Source organism: Furipterus horrens, unplaced genomic scaffold (genome assembly GCF_987537825.1).
Source record: "Furipterus horrens unplaced genomic scaffold, mFurHor1.1.pri manual_scaffold_1, whole genome shotgun sequence".
NCBI lineage: Eukaryota > Metazoa > Chordata > Mammalia > Chiroptera > Furipteridae > Furipterus > Furipterus horrens.
Window position 1 is genome coordinate 52851416 of NW_028327171.1, and position 22926 is coordinate 52874341.

General features: G+C 36.7%; 2 protein-coding genes across 2 annotated transcripts in view; one reads left to right on the forward strand and one right to left on the reverse strand.

Moving 5' to 3' along the window:
* PLAAT1 (phospholipase A and acyltransferase 1) overlaps positions 1-22926 on the forward strand; it is a 53061-nt gene that overhangs the window by 21074 nt on the left and 9061 nt on the right. The gene's annotated exons all lie outside the window — the stretch shown is intronic.
* ATP13A5 (ATPase 13A5) overlaps positions 2097-22926 on the reverse strand; it is a 99905-nt gene continuing 79075 nt past the window's right edge. The window contains exons 24-30 of the mRNA XM_090275457.1: positions 21848-21944; positions 19760-19832; positions 11403-11577; positions 8833-9035; positions 5725-5813; positions 4149-4229; positions 2097-2689 (exon numbers count right to left, since the gene is read on the reverse strand). Of these exons, the coding sequence (XP_090131583.1) occupies positions 2429-2689; positions 4149-4229; positions 5725-5813; positions 8833-9035; positions 11403-11577; positions 19760-19832; positions 21848-21944 (979 nt within the window). The 3' untranslated portion in view covers positions 2097-2428. The remainder of the gene's footprint in view (positions 2690-4148; positions 4230-5724; positions 5814-8832; positions 9036-11402; positions 11578-19759; positions 19833-21847; positions 21945-22926) is intronic.

Here is a 22926-nt window from a genome sequence, read left to right on the forward strand (position 1 = left end):
ACTGGTACTCCAGAGAAATGTGGGTATGTTCTACCAGGTATCATAATCCAATGATACCCCTTCATTTTTATTCTAAATTTAGTTTCCTGTTTCTTTTGTGCCCTGCTTTCCGGTAATAGGTTGAAAAGAAATGAGCCACTTTTCTAATATTGTCAAATTAGGGTGAGATTGGTGGCAGTTTAATGTGTTACCTTTCCCAAGGTGTGTTTACCTTTTAGTAAAGGTGACTTCAGAGGAATTACAACATCAGCAGGTGAGGTAGGGAGCAGAATTGAAGTCAGACCTTCTGAGAATCCTCAAGTCAAATATTCCTAAAGAACTCTGGACTTCTCCACTCCAGAGAGTCCTCGCTATGCTAGATAATGGCACAATGCACTTTTAAGTTAAATTCATGGATTAATTTTTCACATACTGTTCAAGACAGTAGTAATTTTCACCTTTAAAAATAAGTGCATGTAGTTAGTCATCAGTGTTCCCATAAAAATGGCCACTCTTGTTGATGGGCAGCTCAAGATTGAAAGTTCGTTTTTTCTATAGGTGATCATTTGGTGCGTGGTCATGCTCCTTGTGCTTTTATCAAATGTTTTTCCAAGACTATTAAGCCTTTCTGTGAGCATATCTTTAGCAAAGTTAAGTGTAGAGTTCAACTTATCGTGTCCACCTCCAAAAAAGATACAGTATGTAAAATAAAGATTTTCACCTATCAAATACCAAACAGGTTGTTGGAAAAACTGGGGCAAAAAAGGGTGCACATTTATTAAATCAAGATTTTTAAAAACATTTTTATGCTATCTAAATGTCAGAGTGTATCAACTGAATCCTCTTGCTTTAAAGGTCAAATAACTAAATACAAACATGTATGTCACTCAAGGAACCTGAGTTACCATATTTATATGTTGATATAACATTATTTAATAAGCTAAATATCTTTTTATCCTTTATTACAATCACTGAATTAGATACATTTTGAAAATTATCATTCTCCAAGAGCTCTGAACTAAAGAAAAGGTTAAAAAGCAAATAAAATATAAATATAGAAGGCTTGTTTTAATAGAAATTTGCATTTATACTGCTGGTTTGTGTAATAAAGCATATAATCCTATTTACAGAAACAAATTGATGAAATGTTAAAATTTTTTTCAAGTTTAAAGGTTTTAGAATTGTAAATACATTATTGAATCCATACGTCACAACATTAGGCACACAACTGACACTCGTGGAATGGGACAGGTCACCTAATTGCCTATGAACTGTTGAAGCTCTGTTAAGTTAGCAGAATTAGGTTTATGGTTATAAGTAAAGCCTGATAGATAATATAAAATATTCACTAAGAATAAATGTCTTCTCAAGGTCACAATGGGGTTAATACATACTAAAGGTAATAGTGTCCACAATATATTTATAAAGGGTGTGCCCTTTCTTGCAGTTGTTAATGTGCATCTATAAATTGATTTAGATAATGAAAAGATGGAATCAAACTTAAAAAATATTCAGTAGCCTAATCATTGCCATGCTTTAGATACAAATATTATGGGTCCCACGCCTAAGATTGTTTCTTAAGATAAGTATGGGCCAACTTTTAGAGTAAAACAGACAAAAACCTTGAGGATTTCACCTGTCAGTAATAAAGAGTAAAAAAAGGTGCAGTACTTCTATACATTGAAATTACAGCTTAATAGTTTATTTTATTACCTTTGTGATCTACTCTGAACCTAGCTTATTGGCCCCAAAATAATATGCTTTGGGAGATGCCACCTTCAGTGGAGTTTGCTTGGATGCTAGCTGCTGAGGCCATGCCAAGATTATATGTTATAAACAGAAACGCCCATCATTCTCCACTTCCACCCTCCAGCTCACTACAGTTAGAGTTGAATTTTCTGAAGTAAATATCACTTTTTGTTTCTCTCTTACAACTGCACAAAAGGAGCAAAAAAGAGGAATTTTGTGACCTTGGGAAAACATATGTACATAAATGTTCTTCACAAGTGAATATAAGGGCAAGTAAATGTGTGACATTTATTGAGAAAAGGGTGTTTTTTCCATGTTCTTTTATTTCCATAGATGAAAATAGAAAATATATACATGAAACCTTCAAAACCAAAATTCTTCTTCAGTTTTCCTTTTATTGATGTTCATACTATTAATTTCATTACTGTGAAAAGGTGTACATTTTAACTAGGATAAAACTATGTAATGTGAATAAAGTTTATAAAAAATGATAATCCAGGCAATGTATTTTTTTTTTTCAATAGCAGAGGATAGGCATATTTAAGGTCCTTTGTTGCAAAGCCCAATGCACTGAAAAATGTGCTTTCAGTCCTCAGCTGGAGAGAGAAAAGAAAAGGGTAAATTATCATCACGTCTCTACAATGTGTTAGTTTCTGGGAAAAGAGAGGGTGCTGTTAAACACGTACAACAACAATTCTGATTACAGCCTGGTCCAATAATGCTGTTCTGTGGTTTGGCCTCCCCAGTTGAGTTTTCTCTTTGGAATCTGTTCAGGGCTTTCATAGCCTTGGTTGATGTAGAACCCATTTGTGCCATCGCCTGAATAATCTGTACTGTTTGTAGGCGGCCAGGTGGAGTCTTCTGCCAGCTTCTTTTGCCAATTCCTATATAGACTTTTCGAATAAAATCCAAATTTCTTTTTGATCAATAGCCAGAGCTCTCGATTTTGAAGGATGGCATCCTGAAAAATCAGGTGGGAAAAATAATTCATCATCCATTTCTCCTGCTGCCTGGTTGCTACTACCACACGCTGTTCCCGCAGGCCCTCCCCTGAGATGTGCTTATTGCTGCTGTGGCGGCTACTGCTGCTGGGGGAACGTCTCCCTTCAGTTCCCATGAAGCCTAGCAGCTCCTCCTCTTTCCCTTGAGAAGAAAGAGCATACTTGTGTTCACAGAAATCTGCTGAAAGTATACAGCCTGTCATTTCCATAGACTCTTAGTTAAATCCTGCCTGATGATTCACTTAGAATTATGTTATTGCCAGACTGAAATAATAACTAGGTACTGTATTCAATAATGTACTCAAAATCAAGAAAAGGAAAAAAAAAAAAGAAACACCAAACACTGGTACTTGCCATATGCCACATAGAAAGTGCCAAATAAAGGTTTGCTGAATGTATAAATGAACTCTAGCAATCAAATGGGTTTTGTTTTATATTTTGTGGGCTCTCCTTTCTCTATGTTCACATGCACAAAATTTTCACACATTTATAATAGAATTGGTCAAATTTTACATTCCACTTTTGTTTATTCTAGACTTTCATATACAATTTGTAGCTATAATCTTAATAATCCTTTTTAGTGATTGTATAACATTTATTCAAATTGTTATACAACTATGTAAAGAAACAACATCTTTACTTTTGAACACTTGAGTCTAATATTTTACTACTGTAGGAAATACTATGATAATACCTTCATACATGTATTTTTTTTTATTTGGGTCTTATTCAAAATATAGTCTCAAAAATAAAATTCCTCAGTTTAAAAGTATGAGAAATTTTATACTGACTGTATTCAATGAAATATTTGTGTACATATATTTTTAAAAAATTTTGGTTGATCACTTTTCTCAACAGACTTATAGTACATGAATCTTTTTAAAGAATTATCCTTTAAAAAAATAGTACCCGAAGCTTTCACTGAGTAGGTAAAGTGACACTAAGTAGAAGAGAAATGCTGTAGAAGTAGACCTTCAGTGATAAGAATTGACTAGAATGAGCAATGGCTTCCCTTCTCTCTTAATTAAGGAAGCCTTTCTGAAGACAGTCCTTCACTTTAAATGGTCTCATTCAATTTCAGAGCTGGAAGGTCACCTGGTCTAGCCTCTAAGAGAATATTGAGAACACTAGAAAAGTACAATACAGTGCTTTCATATGAGGCAAAATTAGAGTTAATTTGATGTTTTGCTTTCTATGCTACAGATATTGAGAGCATTTTGCAGCCTTCAAAGAATTTTAAATCCTTTTCCAAGGAATTTCCCCTAAAGGGTACATGTACAGTTTTGATAAATCCTCAATAACTATCACTACTGGGGATAAAAATATTTGCCCTAAAAAAATGAGCCTCTCTGGAGAATGAGATCCTTTATTTGTTTAGCCTCCCAGAAGAATAGTAGGAACCATACAGAATCACTGTACCTCTACAAAGAAGGCCACACAGAATTGGATGAGGGCTGCCACCAAAATCGAAACCCTCCATGATGTTATAGTTGGAATGAACTGTGAAAAAAGAAATACTACTGTTATACTTTTCATATCTTACACCTTGAAGAAATGTATTATCTGATTTAATTTATATATTTGTAACAACTCTCTGAGCTTGGAGGGTAGGCATTATTTTCACCACTTTACAGATGAGGTCAGTACCTTGCCCAAGGACTCAAAGACAATAAATGAAAGGCAGAGCCGGAATTCAAAGAAGGACTGTCTCTTGTCCCTTGCTCCCTCCATTGCCTGATGATAGACATTGAGTAAATATGCCTTGGGTCACAAACGTGAGAGGGGACACTTTGGAGGCTGTGTGTGTCTCTCTCTATTTTTATCTTTTTAAATAGAGGGAAGAGAGTATATGTTTAAATCATCATCTAATAATATCATTACTTCTAATTTTCCCAAAGTGAAATCTACTTGAAATTCATTCTTTTAGTAAAATTTACCTATGAGTAAACATGAAGAGGGACAGAAGTTCAAGTTTATTTTAGTTGAAATGAAGGAAACTTTTCCTGAACAAATCTTCCCAGCCCTAAATCCAATGACTTGTCGAAAGTCAAACCAACCCAATCCACCTTTTTTTAAGTATTAAAGGGTACATATTGCATATTGTACCAACTATTCTTATTAATGGTTGTGAGAGCTACAACTTCCCATGGCTGCATCCATAACAAACACACGCACACACATACACACACACAAGCTACACAGTCCCATTTCTCACTCTAAATGGTAGAATATGGATGACTGTGTAGAGAACTGAGCTGTCTTTAGGACTAAAACTACAGATCCTCCACGGTGTCTAAATGTTCACCTTTAATTCTCATCTCTATTCTGATATGAGTTATTTCAAAGTAACAGTTTTTTATCTTTCCCCCAAGTGGAGACAGCCTTTCCCCGGGTTGTGAAATACAGCATACTGGGTGCAAGGGTTGTCGGGAGTGGCTGTAAGATATGGCAGTAGGTCAGATCACAGTGAAAGTCAAGGGTCAATCCTTCTTTCTTCATTTCTCCCACAATGCTAGGTCCAAGAACAAGTTCAATGACCTCTGAATAAATTTAATTTTAACCTACTGCACCATGTATCAAACATCCACTGAAATAAAACTCTCTATAGTCAATATCTGACAGACAGAAAAATGACTGGTCTATAAGTCATTTTTCTTACTGCTCATAACTACATGATGAACGATTTCTACTATATATTTAAAAAAATTAAACTTGAAGAATAAATTATAGGACTAATACATAAAATTTATTATGCTAGTATAACAGAATAATTTTCAGGTGTGAATAGGATAAATGTACCCAATTGATAATATCAATAATCTAAAAACAATCAGAGACTAGTGTATGTGAGATCCAGCTATGTTATTTGCTCTTCTAGTAAATGGAAATTGCTTCACAATATTCAGTGGTCAGACAGACTATGATATTAACAATGCAAATATAGTCCCATTGTACATGTGAGTCATAACAGGTATGCAAATGAATTACCACTTACCTCCATTCCTTGGTATATATCTTTAAAATCAGAAAACAGAATGAAAACTGTGAGGCCCAAGGCAGATATCAGCAGAAATGAAAATATATCTGAAGAAATACCAAACATTATTTTTAGATGCTAAAAGAATGTATCACATATTTTGGCACACATTGCAGAATCAGTTATCTCTGTTGGGCAAATACTGTATATATCTTCAGATGTTTTGATATATCCTCATATGTTTTAAAATATGTTCTAATGCTTACAAGACAAAGGTGATATCTTAAAGTCTTTCCTTGAAAGACTGAGTTTAGAAAGATGCTAATAAATGTATTATAGTAACCTCCATGTATCTATTGAATCACGCATGCATGAACAGTCAGCCCTCTAGGTAGTACCTAATTCTTCTTCATTGCCTACAGAATTAATCCAAGGATCTTAAATTGCTACCTAAGGCCTTCTGCAACATGGTTCCAATCAACCTTTCTAAACTGATCTTTGATTGCTCTTCCTTATGTGCATAGGAGTGTTGAATCATACACCTGCTGCTTCCAGAAAGGCCCAACACTTTCCAGCTTCTGTTCACAGAATACCCTCTGAAGATGATATTCCTCCTCTCTTGGCAAGTTCAAATTTAAAAAATAATAGCCTAGTTCAAATATTATTTTATCTGTAAAGACTTCCTAATCTTCCCTTACAAAATTTTATTTCATATGGCATCTATCATGATCTTTGCATTATCTCCATTTATGTATAACCACAAATAAGTAGTGTTTGCTCAAGAATATGAAGATGATTTAATAATAAGCTTATTAACATAACATTCTAGCAATAGGTCACAGGAGGAAAAAGAAGCAAAATCATCTCAGTAGGTGACGGAAAGACATTTGATAAAATATACCCCCAAATCTGGATTTTAAAACACAGTTTTAATTTATTGGTAATAGAAAGGTATTTTCTGTACATGGCATAGCCTACCTTGAATGAATATTCAAAATTATATTTATAAGTGAAAACTACTAGAAGTATTTTTTTAAGGAGCAGAACTATCTGCTGTTACCACTATTATTTAACATTGCCCTGGAAATTCTGGACTATACACTAAGACAGAAAATAGAAATAAACTATAAATAAATATTTTAACTATGGGAAAGGGAGAAGAAAATTATTACTTGCAGATAATAATAATTATCTTTTAGAACACTCAAGAATCAAGGATTAATAGCAAAATTCAAGAAAAGGTTCTGGATAGAAAATAAATGTTAAACAACACTGTACCTTTCACATGTATTAGTGATAATTAGAAAATATAATGTGAAAAAGTCATTCACAGTTTAAACGAACATACAAAAAACATAGTATTAGTTTCTTAAATAAACGTGCAGGATCTATAGTGGAAAAAATGACAAATATTTATGAAGAGACAAAAAAAGCATAAATAAATGGAGAGACCTGACATGTTCTTAAATATGAAGACTAAGGTGTATAAACAAGTAAATTTTCTGCAAAGGTAATTTTTTAAAAGCTTGACAATTTTTTCTAGAGTTTGTCTGGAAGAATAAATAAATAAAAGTAAGCATTTTTTTTTAAATGAAGAGTAATGAGGATATACTAACCTTACTAATTTTTAAAACCTATTATAAAACTGTAATTTTTAAAGTACAGTGATAGATCAAGAATAGGCTGGCCCATCAATAAAACAAAAAATATAGTATAGAGAAAAGTAAGTATATACAAATTACTATATAGTATATAGCATAAAAAATATATTAAAACTTATATAATATAAATTATGTATATAAAAAAACCATAAATGTATATGAATATAGGTATGATAATAGCTGCATTACATTCAGTTGATTCCCCTGGCTGGTTTGGCTCAGTGGATTGAGCGTCGGCCTGCGAGCTAAGTGTCGCTGGTTCAATCTTCCAGTCAGGGCACATCAGAGAAGGAAAACTCTGACTCCAAAAAACCTCCGCTGCCTTGCGGCATACCTCTTCAGGGGAAAGGCTAAGGGAGTAAACCCCGACAGAAAATCCGGAGCCGGAGTCCCTAAGGCGGTTTGACGTTGTAGTCAACACCGGCAACTCCTGCGGCGCACCTGAAGCCAAGCTGTATTGACTCCGTCTTTCCCTTGGGCCCTTCAGCTGCGAAGAGAGGGGGGGTCTGCTGGTCTGCTGCATGGGCAACAGCAGACCCTCCATATCACCCTGCCCAGGCTCTGTAGCTTCAGCTTCACTGGAGAGGACACTCCAGCGTCATCGCAAGATGTCGATTCAACATGGGAGGAGACAGATACCGTGTCACTCCCGAGTCGGACTGCACAACCATTCTCGGCGGTGCAGATAGACTCTTAAGAAGCTACACCATCGTCTCTCAAGACGGATGGCTACCGATGACGACATTCAGTTGAGGAATAAATGACCAAAAGGAATATTAAATAATCAAATCTGCTGGGAAAACTAGGAGTTAATTGGATAGTTTGATCTCTACCTCAAATTATATCCCAAAATTAATATAGAATTTAAAAAAAAAATTAAAAGGAATTTAAAAAGCGAAATAAGTGATCATTTGATTTTGCAATGAGAAAAAGTTGTACACAAAGACAATGAAAAAAATCACAAAGGAATGAAGAGCTCATACTAATAAATAAGACATGTAACAGCAATCCAATAGTAAAAATGAATAAAAATGTAAATGCAATTCAGAGAGAAAGAAATGGTTAATAACTTGAAAATATGTTCATCCTCACCGGTGATTGAAGAGATGCGCAGAATGGTTAAAGTAAATTGCTCAATGTTATAAAGCTATTACAAGGTCAAGATGTATTTGAATTGGTGGAAAAGCCTTTTACAAAATATCTTGACATATAGGTAGGTGCTTAAAATCCTGATGACTCACAATAGGGTAGGGCTCATGTGATTCAAAAGTGTATGTGCTCATTTGCAGATGAGCAGGTTTCTGCCATGGCCTCTACCACTTATATGAAAATTACCATTTAGTTCTCAAGTTCAGATGAATGCAATTGTTTCCCTCTTAGCCAATCACTTCATAAATGAGTGGCAACTCTGGGAAGGTGAGTGGAAAAAATATTCAAAAAGAAAACATAAACTTCATATGCTTACAGTTTGTGTAGATGGGCTTTCGAAATGGCTTTCCCTTAGAAAAGATGAATGCTACTGTGATGCAGTTGATGGTAGTGATGGGCCACAGCGTGGTGCTCTCAAAACTTAAAACTGAACCAGGAATCAGAGTCGCATTTCCAGTCCAATTTCTTTCCAAACTCGTATTTGTTGAGAAATCACTTTGGTTGTCCAGAAGGCACTCACTACAAAAGAATTACCAGCATATATGGGACTTTTTATTTCACTTTTATCCAGCTAGTGGAAAAAAATTAGTTTACCACTACCACAGAACCTCAGCTTTCAAACTGTTCCAGCCATTCACTACCACGCATAAACCTCTTGCAATATCAAAGCATAAATAAAATTCTGAGGAAGTAAAGATTGTTCTTTGTCCAGCATTCCATTTAGAACAAGTAATCTACTTTGAAAGGGTTTGAATAAGCATTTTTCTATGAAATTTCTTTCAATTCAGAGCAAATGAAGTGTGTGTGTGTGTGTGTGTGTGTGTGTGTGTGTGTGTGTGCGCGCGCGCGCAGACACGCGTGCTCTTTGGTGGACTATTGTAAGCCTCACAACTTGGGTCCTGATTTTGAATCTGCCCACTCTAAGCCACTCTCCTCACACCACCAAAGGCTCTTCTGAAGGATCTGAACATGACACTCTCCTGCTTATGAGGGTCTATGGCTTAATTTTGCTAATAAGTTCAAACTTCTTAGGCAGGCCCAGAAGACTTTCAGACTCTGGTCTCAGTGTACCTTTCTAGCCTTATCTTTTGTTAGGCCTTCCACACTCCTTATATTCCAAACATAGAGAAATGTTCCCTGATCCCCAAATATCACCATTTGCACACCTCTAGGGCAATACGGGCTATTCCTTCTAACATCATTCTTTTAGATGTCTTTACATTTGCTGGCCAGTATCATCAGTGCCCCACTCATCCCTCTTATTGCTGCATTTAGCTCATTAAGTTGCAGTTATTCATTCATGTATTTTTATTTTTCATGCCTGGAATGAGAATTCCTTGAATGAGGATTTTTTCTTTTGGTTTTATTATTTTTGTTTTACTCAGATTTAAACAAATCTTTAGTACCCATCACAGTGATGCCACATAACATTTGCTCAGAAAAAATATTTAAGACATGGGCTTTCCCAGCTCTGATTGACCTACTTGCAATATTTATTTATTTTTCAATATCAAACTCACAAATCAGTTTCCATAAGCTTTCTTATTCAGATTGATACTTTTTACTACTATTATAATTGTTTACAAATAAATATTATTTTCCAATTGTGACCTCAAATGCAAGACTTGAGTCTTATTATTCTTGACTCCCTAGAGTTTCAAAATGTGCTTTGCATATAGGAGATGATCAGTTAATGTTTGCTTAATAGATTAATGAAACAATCAATAGTTAACAAAGCATTCTTGCACAAAGGAGATGAATAGACTAGGAGGCCTGGGGTATAGAGTTTAATAATAAAAGGTATCTAGTTCAATATACTTACATTGAGATGAGAAAGTTGAAGGCCAATATGACAGAGCTAGTTAGTGATAGAGGCAGGCCTATCCATCCATCATTTTTTGGCTACATCATGGTGTCTCCTAGATTTAATCAGACCTATACTTCTCTGACTATGTATAATCCAATTTAGGGGAAATCTGGTTTTGAAACAAAAATCACATATATTTCAAGTAATACTTGAATTTCTAAATTTTGGGTCTAAATGATAATCTTAGATATCATTTGGAAATTTTCAAACTGTCTTTAATTGATTCCTGGAGCTTTGATGCCTTCACATTCAAGTGGAGTTGGGTGGGGGTGTTGTATAAGCCCAGATTCAAAAAAACAGTGCTTTTCCTGCCTTTCCTTTTGGAGGTCAGGCAGGCTTTGTCAGAAAAAAAAATAAGTTTAAACCTCTATGGCACAGTTCCCTTCATCTAACCCTTAATCTATAGTTAGATAAATTAAACCTCAGGGACGTGAAGACAATTTTCCTGAGTCTAGTGTTCAGTTAGAACAATGATACCATCAACTAACATTTTAATTTTAACATTCATTTGAAAAATCCAAACTAATTTAAGCAAATCTCTTATATCTTAGGGGTCAGCGGACTTCAGCCCATAGACCAAACTCAACTCACCAACTGTTTTGTAAATGAGGTTTTATGGAGTACAGACATGTCTACTTGTTTACATATTATCTATGGCTACTTTTCACTACAACAGAAGAACTGAGTAGTTACAACAGACCATCTAGTCCACAAAACCCAAATTACTTACTATTTGGTCTTCTACAAGAACTGTTTGCCCACCCTTAGTCTATATGATATGTCAAAACCACTAGGGAATTAATACATTCATCCAGCGAACCAGCTGTCAGATCTATACCTCAAAATCCAATGTAAAAATCTTTTTCTACTCCTTCCACTCACCCCAGGACACCACCCATTAACTGTGCTCTGTGTTCTATCTCATCAATTGTGTTGTGTGGTGTGGAGACACAGCTTTTGCTAACCCGATTGTACTCACTGTATCACCTTCAGAAAGGAAAACTAAAAAACAACATTACCTGTACCTGTAGGCCTCACAGTACCAGGGCTGCTGCTTCACACAGAGAAATGCACAGATCTGCACAACACAGGTGAAACAGGTATTCAACAAGACTGAGAGCAGCAAAGGTGGAGAGAGCAGCTGTCCTGGTGGTCGGTATGGTGCCAGCTTTGGGTAGGCATGAGTTGAACTCACTGAAAGACAAATGTGATTTTCCCAGTTACAGTGTCACTGTTGAGAATGGAAAACTAAGATACGTATTATTTTGAGTCTTGCCTTAGATCTAAGATTGAGCACACATGAATTGAGAATTTACATCTAGGAAAGTAGTTGCAGTTCCAACGCTATCAGGCTTTTCTTTTTCTAGGCTTTGGCTTTACCTTCAAGAAATGAAAAGTAATGTAGTCAAAGGTCTGTAATTAACACATTTACCATATTGCATGGTGCAAAGATTTTCTCTATAATCAGACTGACCAGAAGTATGTAAGAGAAGATGGCCTTCCACATGGATAAACATTACTATTACTTCTCAGTGATGATGGGAAATTGGAGAGTTAAGATGAGGAGAATAAGAAAGCATCTAGCTAGACTAACTTCAGATGCTGGTAAAAAATTTTTTTTAAGTACTCACTCTTCTATTGATTCAGCAAACATTCTCTGAGCACTTCTGTGTAACAGGATAGATGCTAAAGGTGTGTTCTGTTCCCTCCTGGAAATGTGTATAAATGGAGAATTACTAGAGCATATCAGACTTTGTTAGGAAAAAGAGCTCATTAGAAAATCTTGCCTCCAGGCCCTGGCTGCTGTGGCTTAGTGGATTGAGCATCGGCCTGAGAACCAAGTGTCGCTGGTTCAATTCCCAGTCAGGGCACATTACTAGGTTGCATGTCAGGTCCCCAGTTGGGGGCGCGAGTGAGAGGCAACCACACAATGATGTTTCTCTCCCTCTCTTTCTCCTTTCCCCTCTCTCTAAAAATAAATAAATAAGTAAACAAATAAATAAATAATTTAAAAAAAAATCTTGCCTCCAGATGAGAGTGTTAAAATATATTATCGTATCTTTATCCTTTTTAGAAGCCATGCATTCTAACGAGCTGGTGAAAATGGAATGTATTTCTTAGGGAAGAGCAGGAAAGAAGCATGGGAAAGTCAGAATCTAGATACATCACATTTAAAGGTTTATATCATAGTCATGTTTCATTCAGTTTTTGCCTTCATAATTGTCAACTTGTCCTTTTTCATCACTGGTTTCCTTGAAGTGAGGAAGACAATAAAGTGCATGATTAGGTTTGTGTTCGTGAGCATAGGGGCAGGACAATGGGGATTGGGTGTCCATTTTGGGATAATAAAACTCTAAAGTAGTTTTTCAGTTTGTTCAATGTGTGTTCTAGGGTAATCATGTTAAACTCTCCGGTCCTTCACTTTCTCATGTATTAATATAAAATGAATGTGTTAGAATGTCTAAATGTCTTCAAAGGCTCTTCCAACTCATTTATCCTAAAGCTCTATAACAATGCTTTACCTCTACCAATTTAAGCAACATTTCCCCAGGAGAGTGGTGGGCTAGAGGCTATGGGGTATGCAGAGAAGAAGGAATCCCGTCTGCCCTCAAAGAGCATGAAGTCCAATAGAAGACAGGTGGGCTGTGTAGTAAAGATTTTGTCTGGCCTTTATCCCAGGTTTTTGAGACGTTATATCTAAACCCTTGGTATTTGGGTGGCCTTTAGCCTCTAAGCTTTTGGAATTTTCTGAGTTGATAGAGTACCTTTGCTATTTGTGGTGAACCCTGGCAGTTTACACCAACAACATGACTCAGAGTGGGCCTGAAGAGAGTTTGTGCCATGGAGATGACTCAGGATGGGTCATGCCCAAAACTCCAACTATGTGATTAGAGAACTGGGGCTTTGAGAATCTTGATATCAGGTTGACATTTAAGGAGAGGAGGGAAGCTGAGGATTGAGTTCAACCTCATGGCTAATAATTAAATCAATTATGTCTTGGTAATGGAACTCTCATAGAAAGTCCAGGCACCAGAGCTCAAGTGAGTTTCCTGTTTGGCAATAATCTGCATATTGGTGAGTGTGAGGCAAACTGACTCCCCAAAGAGAGAAGGATGAAAGTGTCTCATCTCTGGGACCTTCCCAAATCTTGCCCTTTAACCCTTTCATATTAGCTGGTTCTGATTTATATCCTTCTGCTATAATAAAACTGTAATCATATCTGTAGCACTTTCCTGAGTTCTGTGAATTGTTGATGTGCATTACTGGGTCTGAGAGGGTAGTGAGAACCCCCAAATTTATAGCATGTGTCATGGGGACTCCCAAAATTACAGGTGGTGTCTGAAGTGAGTACAGTTTTATTGACGTTGTTCCCTTCACCTGTAAAGTTTGGCCTAAGCCTAGGTAGCTGGTGTGAGAAGTCATTGAAGGGCACACAGGAAGGGACACACAATGTGGAGAGTGGTCAGAGCTGAGGAGAGGTGCAAGGAGATTGTCTTTTGCATGCAGTTCTTGGAGTTTCTTTCTGTGCTCCAATGCCCAGGGCAAAATGTGGCCACAGGGTTCATAAAGAGGCAGGAGGTGTGGGTAGTGACAAGAGGTGTTATTGCATCTGTGCCTCTGCCTTCTCCCGCTTTGGTCTTCTCTTTCTCAGATGCTCATTGAGTTTCTGGCTTTTCTTTTATACAGAAGCTAGGTAGATTGAAGTAGTGGCTTCATCAGGGCAAAGTAGATTTTACCACTCTTTATTTTAATTTCACTGAGTGATTTTCTCTAGCCAAAGAAATGTTGCCAGAGGTTGAGACCTGCTTGCAGAGCTGGGCTAGCTCTGCTCTCTGTGATATTCAATGAGAACCTGCCTGGGTCTGTGCATTCAGTTGGTCTTGGTCCAGGATAAAAAATATGGAGCAGACTTGAATCCAACACAGCCTAGACCAAGACAAACTGATCTACATCCTAAATCAGAATGGCTCAGCTGATCCCACCTATATCATCTGAATGGGTCAATCAATAGACCCATGAGTGGGTGTTATAAGCCAATGAGTTTTGACAGTAGTCTGTTAAGCAGCATTAGTGAGGAAATAGCTGATTGATTCAGAGTCCTTACATAAAGAATTTTAACTTTCCATATTAGAAATTCCTAATACTTTCTGACAGGGCATCTGTACACCTGACTATAGATAAACATAAGAATAATGACTACAATTTTAGGACTCCTACTAGGTTGTAGAGGCCATGTTTGTGTTTTATAAATGTTATCTTATTTTCTCCAAAAGCAATGTGAAATAGGTGAGGAAACTAAAGTTTAGAGAGGTAGAGCCCATTGTTTAAAGACCCACAGTGTGTGAGTGACAGAGTGGTGAAGTAAACTCATCTCTTTGACTTTAAAGCCCCATATTCTCTGCTCTACAGCATAATGCAGTGTATGGACCTCAGGAATTAGAAATGATAAAATGAGGAGCCCTGAAAAACAAGCAGCCAGAAAGCTTTTCTGAATTGTCCAGGTTTCCTTAAAATGATGATGATGATGATGATGATGATGATGATGATGATGATGATGATATGTGCTATTGGATTGTATGCAGAAGAATGAAAACTTGTGGCATGTTATATTTTACTTGGAATTAATCATTACCTCCTTTGAGTTTCCACAGCACATTACTCGCATCACCACTAAGGTGATGGTGTCTTCCATTAAATCAAGCTGTTTACACATGCACTCAGCAGACTGTGAGCTTCCTGAGGGAAGACAACCTGTCTCATTCTACTTTCTGTACCTTACTGAACCCAGCACAAGTTCTGCTGTATGGGAGAACTTAGCAGCTTTAATTCATATTCTTAAAATATTTTAATTGTTCAGCATCATTTGGGTATAATGTAGGTGTGCTTCTCCTAAATAGTTGGCTTAGTTCATATTACAGACTCTTTAAGTCACATAAGTCATGTTTTAGAAGGTTCATCTACTCACCTAAATTACACACAAAATTTTGAGTGTGCATTATGAAATCTCTAAAGTGAAAAAACCCTATATTTTTCCACCAGATTCTCCAAGGGAACCAAGACCTAGAAAATGTTAAGCATCATTAAAGCCCTGTTGGCACTTATAAAAGAGGTGTTTTTTATAGAATGTATGAGTTCCCTCCTACAGTCTCCTTTTCTGGACACTGCCTCCTCCTATATGCTGAAATGGTTGGCCTAAATGGACCTGAATTGCATGACTCCATCTTCATTCACAGAAATGACTGTCTTGCAGGTGGGCATCTGACACAAATTAGGTCAATAAATTTTCTCTTCAGGAGATTTGCAAATAAGATACCTACAGGCTAAGCTAATTAGCTGTGGGAAGACAAGCAGAAGGGTCATAGAGAGTCAACAGAGTCACCATTTAGAGTCATTTGCAGGGTGAATGAGTAGAAGTGAGATGAAAATAGTAAGAATAGAAAGATGAAAAAGAAGACAAAGATGGTCTCTTGGAAATAAAGCAGCCTTGAGTATTCTAGCCTTTCCAAGGACCAGGTGCTTCTGAATTTCTGTTCTCAGATTTTTATTTTTATTTTTAGAATTATATTCTGAAACATCCCCCTTCCTGTATTTTTAAATCTAATTTGAGTGGGTCTTATTAAAGAGAACAAAGACGTAGCAAGGACGAATTCCTTTCAAGATGGCTTCTAGGTCTATTTCAGTCAAATGGACTTCAAGGCATGCATTTTTTAAACTGATTTCCCTGACTTCATCTCACTTTTCTCTTCGATTTTCCCTTTAATATACAGAGGTGGGTAAAAGTAGGTTTACAGTTGCTCATATGGAAAAAGACACACATGTTATAATTATTACAGTAGTTTTACTAACTTAAAGGAATGTCACAGGCAGTTGTAAACCTTTTGTTTTATTAGGTGCTCTTTTATGTTGCCTTAAAATTTTGTGGGAACAAGGCAGGATGTGTGTAGATAAGCAAGTAAATAAATTAAATATGTAATGGTATAGTGTTTGTCTCATACTAACTCAAGCTTAAGGTCAAAGCTATAACCTTGGGACTTGGAAGTATAGGGGCCTTGGTGAGAATGATTTTATAATTGATCATTTAATCATCAATGACTCTTAACATTTGCAGATAAGTGTCCACAGTTCTCAGCCTGGTAGTCAAGGTTCTGTGATCTGACCCAACTCACCTTTCAAATTTCATCCCTCGAAAGTGCCCTATAATGTGGTCAAATTGAAAAACTCATGCTCTGTATTTATCAGCTCTCTCTTGTTCATGATGTTCTCTTCTATTTGAAATTACCTTCTCTTAGTAAAAGATATTTGAAATCTATCCATCCCTCCTATTTTGGTACAAATGCTGCCTCTGTCATGAAGCCAAACTTAATATCTCTCCCTCTTTTCTCCATTACTAAACCTAGATTACTAGAAACAATCTCTCCTTTTTCTGAACTTATTTTTTCCTGGCACTATTTTAGATTTGTATTTAATTCATTAATGTATGTAAATTCACCAAATAAACTCTGACTTTCAGTGACCAGCCTTTTTATGCACCAGGTACTTACATGCCTAACAAACAATAGGAGATGAACACATCTTAGAGGATGTTTAATGGGGCTTTTGTCTGAGGAACTTTGCTGAGCCTTATATTTGAGGACAGTGAATATTAAGTGCCAATATAATGTAAAGGGAGAGCCTGTTACCATATCTCTAGAGTACCTACTCAGAGATTCATATTGGTCCATCAACTGTAAGCATGCCCACCTCCTACCCCACACACAATTACCTATATACAGACTATATAAGAGAAAGCTATAAAGATTATCAAGGGATTTTTTTAAAGGGAATTTTTAGGACCAGCAAAAGCTTTGTTTTTCTTTCCTGCATCACTCCAACCCAAATACGTGAGGGCCTTTTGAACCACTCTGTGAGAGACCTTAAGTGGTTTTGAGGTAGAGATTGGTTCACTCATTGTCTTGTTGCAATATCAGAGGGGAGGAAGAGGGGGCAGCAGTGAGAGCAACCTATACATCTACTATCAATATCTTGTAGATCAAACAGAAGCTACAGGAATTAACCAAATTAAAGGTGTCTTGGCAGGAATCTGCCCAATAGGGCAGTGTGCTGGGGTTAGAGCCTCAGCAACATAAAAAGGCTTTGCAGTATGTACCACTGGAACACCAGTGCTGAAAGGAATCCTGAGGAGTCAGAGAAAGAGAGAGCACCTCTGTGTCAGGGAGAGATCTAGTCCAAACCAATCCATAAGGATTCTCTGAATAACTCAAGAACTTACCAATGGGACTTGTGCAAATTACCTGAATTTAGCATGCCTGTCATATCAGAGAACACTTGACAGGAGAGAACTACAACACTCACATTTCAGTAAAAAGTGCTTTGTTTTTGTTGTTTCATGTTCCCTGAAGCAGGGTTTGAGTGTAGATAAGTAGAGATCATTGCAAGGGAAGTAGAGACTATGGCATGTTCACCTACTGCTTGCTCCAAGCCATAGGTCAGGCTTGATATAGGGGAAGCAAAGCTTCAAATTATATGAAAACACAAAATGTTAATTTAAACGTCTGGATGTTTCATAACTAAAGATGAGATCATTTAATGCCTGGAATGGACCAGGAACTGATCTTCCTGTAGGATAACTGAGTTTATGGGGATGGGGAAGCAATAGTTTCCAAAGGCAGAGGGTAAAAATCAAACAAAAATAACTTTTCTTGACTCCATTTCTCAACTTCACCAACCTACCTTGAGCCCAGCCCATTTACTGAACCAGCTACATGTTTGTTGAATAATATTTGGATAAAATCCTGTCATTCTGATAGAACATTATGCTTCTGATCTATTACCTTTCTAAGACTTTTTCTCCCACTGGTAAGAATGATCCTGCCTTGAGGCATTCCAACTTTCCCACGGAGCCTCCTCTGAGACAGGAGGCTAACTGGTCAGCTGGCATAAAGACCTACAGGCTATTGCCATGAGAAAGAGTAAAGTATACCCACTGTCATGGGAGTCAAATTCATAACCAATATTGTGAAATTAAGTGTGTAAAAGTTCAAAGTAACTTACTCAAGGTCATCTTGCATTCTGAGACAAGGCTGAGACTGCCACCAATGTTTTGGATTTCTAACCAGTCTGCTTGTACATAAGCAAATTATTTTCAAGGGCTCACCAAGTTAGCATCATTGCACAAGAAAAAGAGTATAGGAGCACATGGTGATATCATTAATTTTGCAATGAGTGCTCACATTGTGTGGTGCATTGTGCTACACACTTCACATGCATTATTTTATCTGATCCTCAGAACACTATGAGGACATTTCCCATCAGGAAATTACTTGTTTTATAAATAATTTGCCAAAGGTCATAGAGATAGGGAGTGGTGAAGGATTGCCATGGCCTTCACATTTATGCTACTGACTGTTAGATTAGCTCTTGGAACTTTCTGGTGTTCTATTTCCTTCTCAGCATCATTGGTCATATTCACAAGTAATCATGCAAATTAGTTAAAAATATCCAACATTGCAGAGGAATCTCATTGATTCAAAATTATCCAGTCCTGTGAATATGAATAACATGTAGAAAAATATTTTAATGGGCTATGAAAAGACATTTCAACCCTAAGAATCAAAATTGATATTACTTAAATCTCTGATACTGGTAAATGTTGTCATTGGGTTGATATAATAAATGACTTCAATAACAGTTTCATGTTTTAAGATTCAACATGAAATCCTCATGGTTATTAATATCCTGCACTGCCTGATGTTTTATCTGTTATTTTTCAGAACAGTTTCATTATTGAACAAGGAAAAAAAGATGACTACGTCATTCTTTTCCTCTGCTTTCTGTTGAGGCAGTCACCTTTCTCACTTATTAAGAGTTAGTATCAAACCCAAGTTCTTTGATAGGAAATACTATATCAGTGTCATCTGCAAGGAAGGAAATGAGCAATAGCTGCTATAAGCCACCCCTTGCTTTTGAGAGAATTTCATGAGAATAAAATGTTAGCATTTGTTCTTGCACGTCAAAGACTTAGCAAAAATCTGGTTTCATGTCAACATGAAGCATAGCTGAATAATGGAAAGTGACCTTTGGGCTTTAAAGATTTCCCTTTCCAGATTTCTTGTACATTTTTCTATGTACAAGGCACAAACTTACAAAGAGCTCAGAATATACTGAAAATTTTATGAGGCTAAACAGTATATGCTTTAACGCCAAGTCTGAGGACTTCAAGTCTCAATTTTCTCCCAACACCACTTCCAAAAATTCATAGAAAATGAGGTTCCAGTAATTAAGGTTCATCTTTCTTTGAAGCTCTTATTTATATGAACATTTCTAGAATTTCATGGATAAATACAAATAATACAGTTTACTTTGCTAAAGAGCTTACTTGTTAAACAGACCATCAAAGTAATGGCTACGTCTTGCATGAGATACTGGTAATTCCCAAAGAGTTGTAGTTGCTGAAAAGGAAATAAAAGTAGATATAAGTGTTGCTTCTGCTATTTTATCATTTTATCATTTCTAACACTCTTTTTGAAAGAAGTCAGGAAGTAACTGTTATTTAGGGAGAAAGTGACTTACCCTAGGTTTTGCATCTTATTGGAAAGAATGAAACCAGATTGTTATTTTCCCAGTGTTTCACTTAATTCCATTTTAGCAACTAGGGTCAGTCCTTTTACTGGGTACAGCAGTTATTGCAGCTATAGTGTTAGCCTGGACAATTGAATTCCTTTCATAAGATATTAAAGCCTCTGGGAATTTCAAACTTAAAATTTAAAGTCAAGGCCTCAAATCACTGAACAGGTGTTTCTTTCCATATTTATTCACAGATTGAGTTCCCACCACAGTTCTCTTGGGGGTCCACTCACTTTCACAAGTTGAACGAGTGCTCCTTCTCAAGTAAGCCCACTGCAGACTTCAGTCTGGAACACCTGTCTTTCTAAGGTTCGTATAGACATAGAACTTCTCATGTTCACATTTATGGAGTTGAAGCATTTAAATACAAAATTCAAGTCATCATTACTCTCTAGGAACCTGCCTTCCTTACAATACATTTTTGCAGCCAGGTCTGTTTATCTGCTACATAATGATTGAATGAGCACTAAATTATAATCTGGCTCTAAGTACTTTACAGACCAGATAGATGCAAATGAAAAGTATTTCTAGCCTGTCAGAGGGTGAACCCAAGACTGAGAAGTTTCCAGGTGCAGGTCCTTGGGGAGATTTTTATTTAGGTCTAGGTCATGAGAGTGAATGGCTTCAGAGTGGACTATGGTTCCAACTCTATCCATGAGGACTTTGGAACTCAAGTCTTGCTTTCCTATTTTTTGGAGGATGCAAATGGTTCCTCAGTATTCTTCTCACCCTCTAATTCTTGCTTTGTCTTCTTTACATTTCTTTCTCATACCCTTTTTCTTTATTTCCTGCTTAGAATGATAAAATAATATATATATATATATATATGCAGGGTGGCATGCAACAGGGAGGAATTTTTAAAAGCAGTTATAGTATTCATTCTAGGAGCAGCTTACATAGACTGATATTATAGAGGGCTTTGGAAATGAGCCCAACTTTTCAGAGGCAGATAAAGGCTTGGCCAAGGACAAGATCTAATTTGTTCTTACTGATAGAAGCAGAACTTGAATCTAAGTTTCCTGACCCCTAATCCAGGTCTTGTTGCTACCCATCTGGTTGCTTTTTATCCTTCTGTGTGTGTGATCCTAGCTAGTAACAGCTCACCAGATGCTGGAGTCCTATGGCCGACTCATTCATGTCTCAAATGTCTTAGAAAGGAGTAAATTAATTCCCTTCCTGACATGATCCTTGTGTCCATTGGATCATTTTACTGTAGACCAAGTTAGGACTGAACTAATAAAATACACTTATAACCTAAACCTATTTCTTCCATATAGCTAATTAATTCTTAAGTGTTTGTTTTGAACACTTAATATGAAAAGTCTTTTTTTTTTATTGCAAAGAATTACTAATCCATTACTAATGACATGTTTAAATGTGTAAGTTCTGGGCAGGTTCAGAAGTAAAGCTCCAGTATGAAACTTTTCCTTACTTTTGCATCCTTCTAAGTCAAATTCAAAAACATCTCTTTCTTTTTATTTCTTCTTAGTCTTTTGCCAAAAATATTACACAGTTGGTGACTGGTCCATTTCCTGTTGAGTTATATTTATGTGGCTCTGAAGCTTTCTTCATAATCCAGTGAAGAAATAGAGTCTTGAAGAGGTCAAGTATCTCAGGTTATCCAGAGAAAAACAACACTCTTAGAAATCTGAGACACATCTATTTATTTCTAGCTCCACGTTTCATACATAGTTATACCAAGTTCCCAGTTTATAGACATCTATTCTGAGAAATGTCATTTATTTATAAAATATTATTTTCTGTGTAGGAGCTGCACCCCAAAGAATAAACCAGGGATGTAAATGCAATTAGAACTAGAAAGAATTTTCTTGATTCCTACCCAGTAGAGCAGCGATGTACCAATAAACTGGATTATGCCATACACGGTCAAGTATTTAAATACCCCAAAGGATGAAACCAGAGCAGCTCGGCCTTCTCTGTTTAAAAAAATAAATAAAAATAACTGGTTATATATGATACACATCTCCCATTCTCCTCTATATTCAAAAGAAGTTTCACTTTTAATAGCCTGCTGTCATACATTCTCCTGACCACTGATTTACCCTCTCAGTTATTTATTTAATTACTCATTCATTCATTCTTTCCTTTAATCATTACCTCACTCATTAAATCATACACTCACCTTTATTTAGGGTTTATGAGGTACCAGGATTCTGCTAAGAGTCATGGAGGATATCAATAAATCAGGCTCAGTCTTTATTTTCAACAAGCTTTCAGTGAATTAAGAAGATTGACATGTACATTATAAACACAATACATTATGATAAGGTGGCAAATGCCAAGCATTGACTTGACTGTGACTCATTACATCCTAACAATACTTGCTTCTTGAGAAATGAACTGTGTGTGCTTTAGAGTCCCTCAGAGACCTAAAGCTAAAGGGCAGGTGCTCTCACATTTTAGGAAGTGTGGATGGGACTCCAGTATTTGAGCTGAAAGGGATTTTGTTGGCTTCAATACACCAGGAAGAACCAAGGGTAATAATCTGAGCTGATGTGAAGATCAAAAGAGATAAAGGCAACAGTAAAAATTGCAGCTTGGAAAGTAAATATCCCCCTCTTTAAAAAATTGTTTGAGCTATTACTCCTTTAACCGGGGCTTGGTTGGGCGATGGATTATGACAGGCTGAAGAACACAAGGTGGGGAACTTGGCAAACAACCCCTCCTGCAGCCTCCTTTTGTCCAGGCAGGTGCGAATCCACAGGGAGGCAGCTCACACACTCTTTGTTTCTGGTTCCCAGTGACACACACACCTGCATGGCTCAGAGACTTTGTCAACAGAACAGGGACATGAAAAGGAAAACCTAAAAAGCTAAATCATAACCACCTTGCCTCAGGCAATCGAGAAAGTTCAGGTGGGAGATGGGCTATGATGCTGTGGGCAGATATTTCCCACTA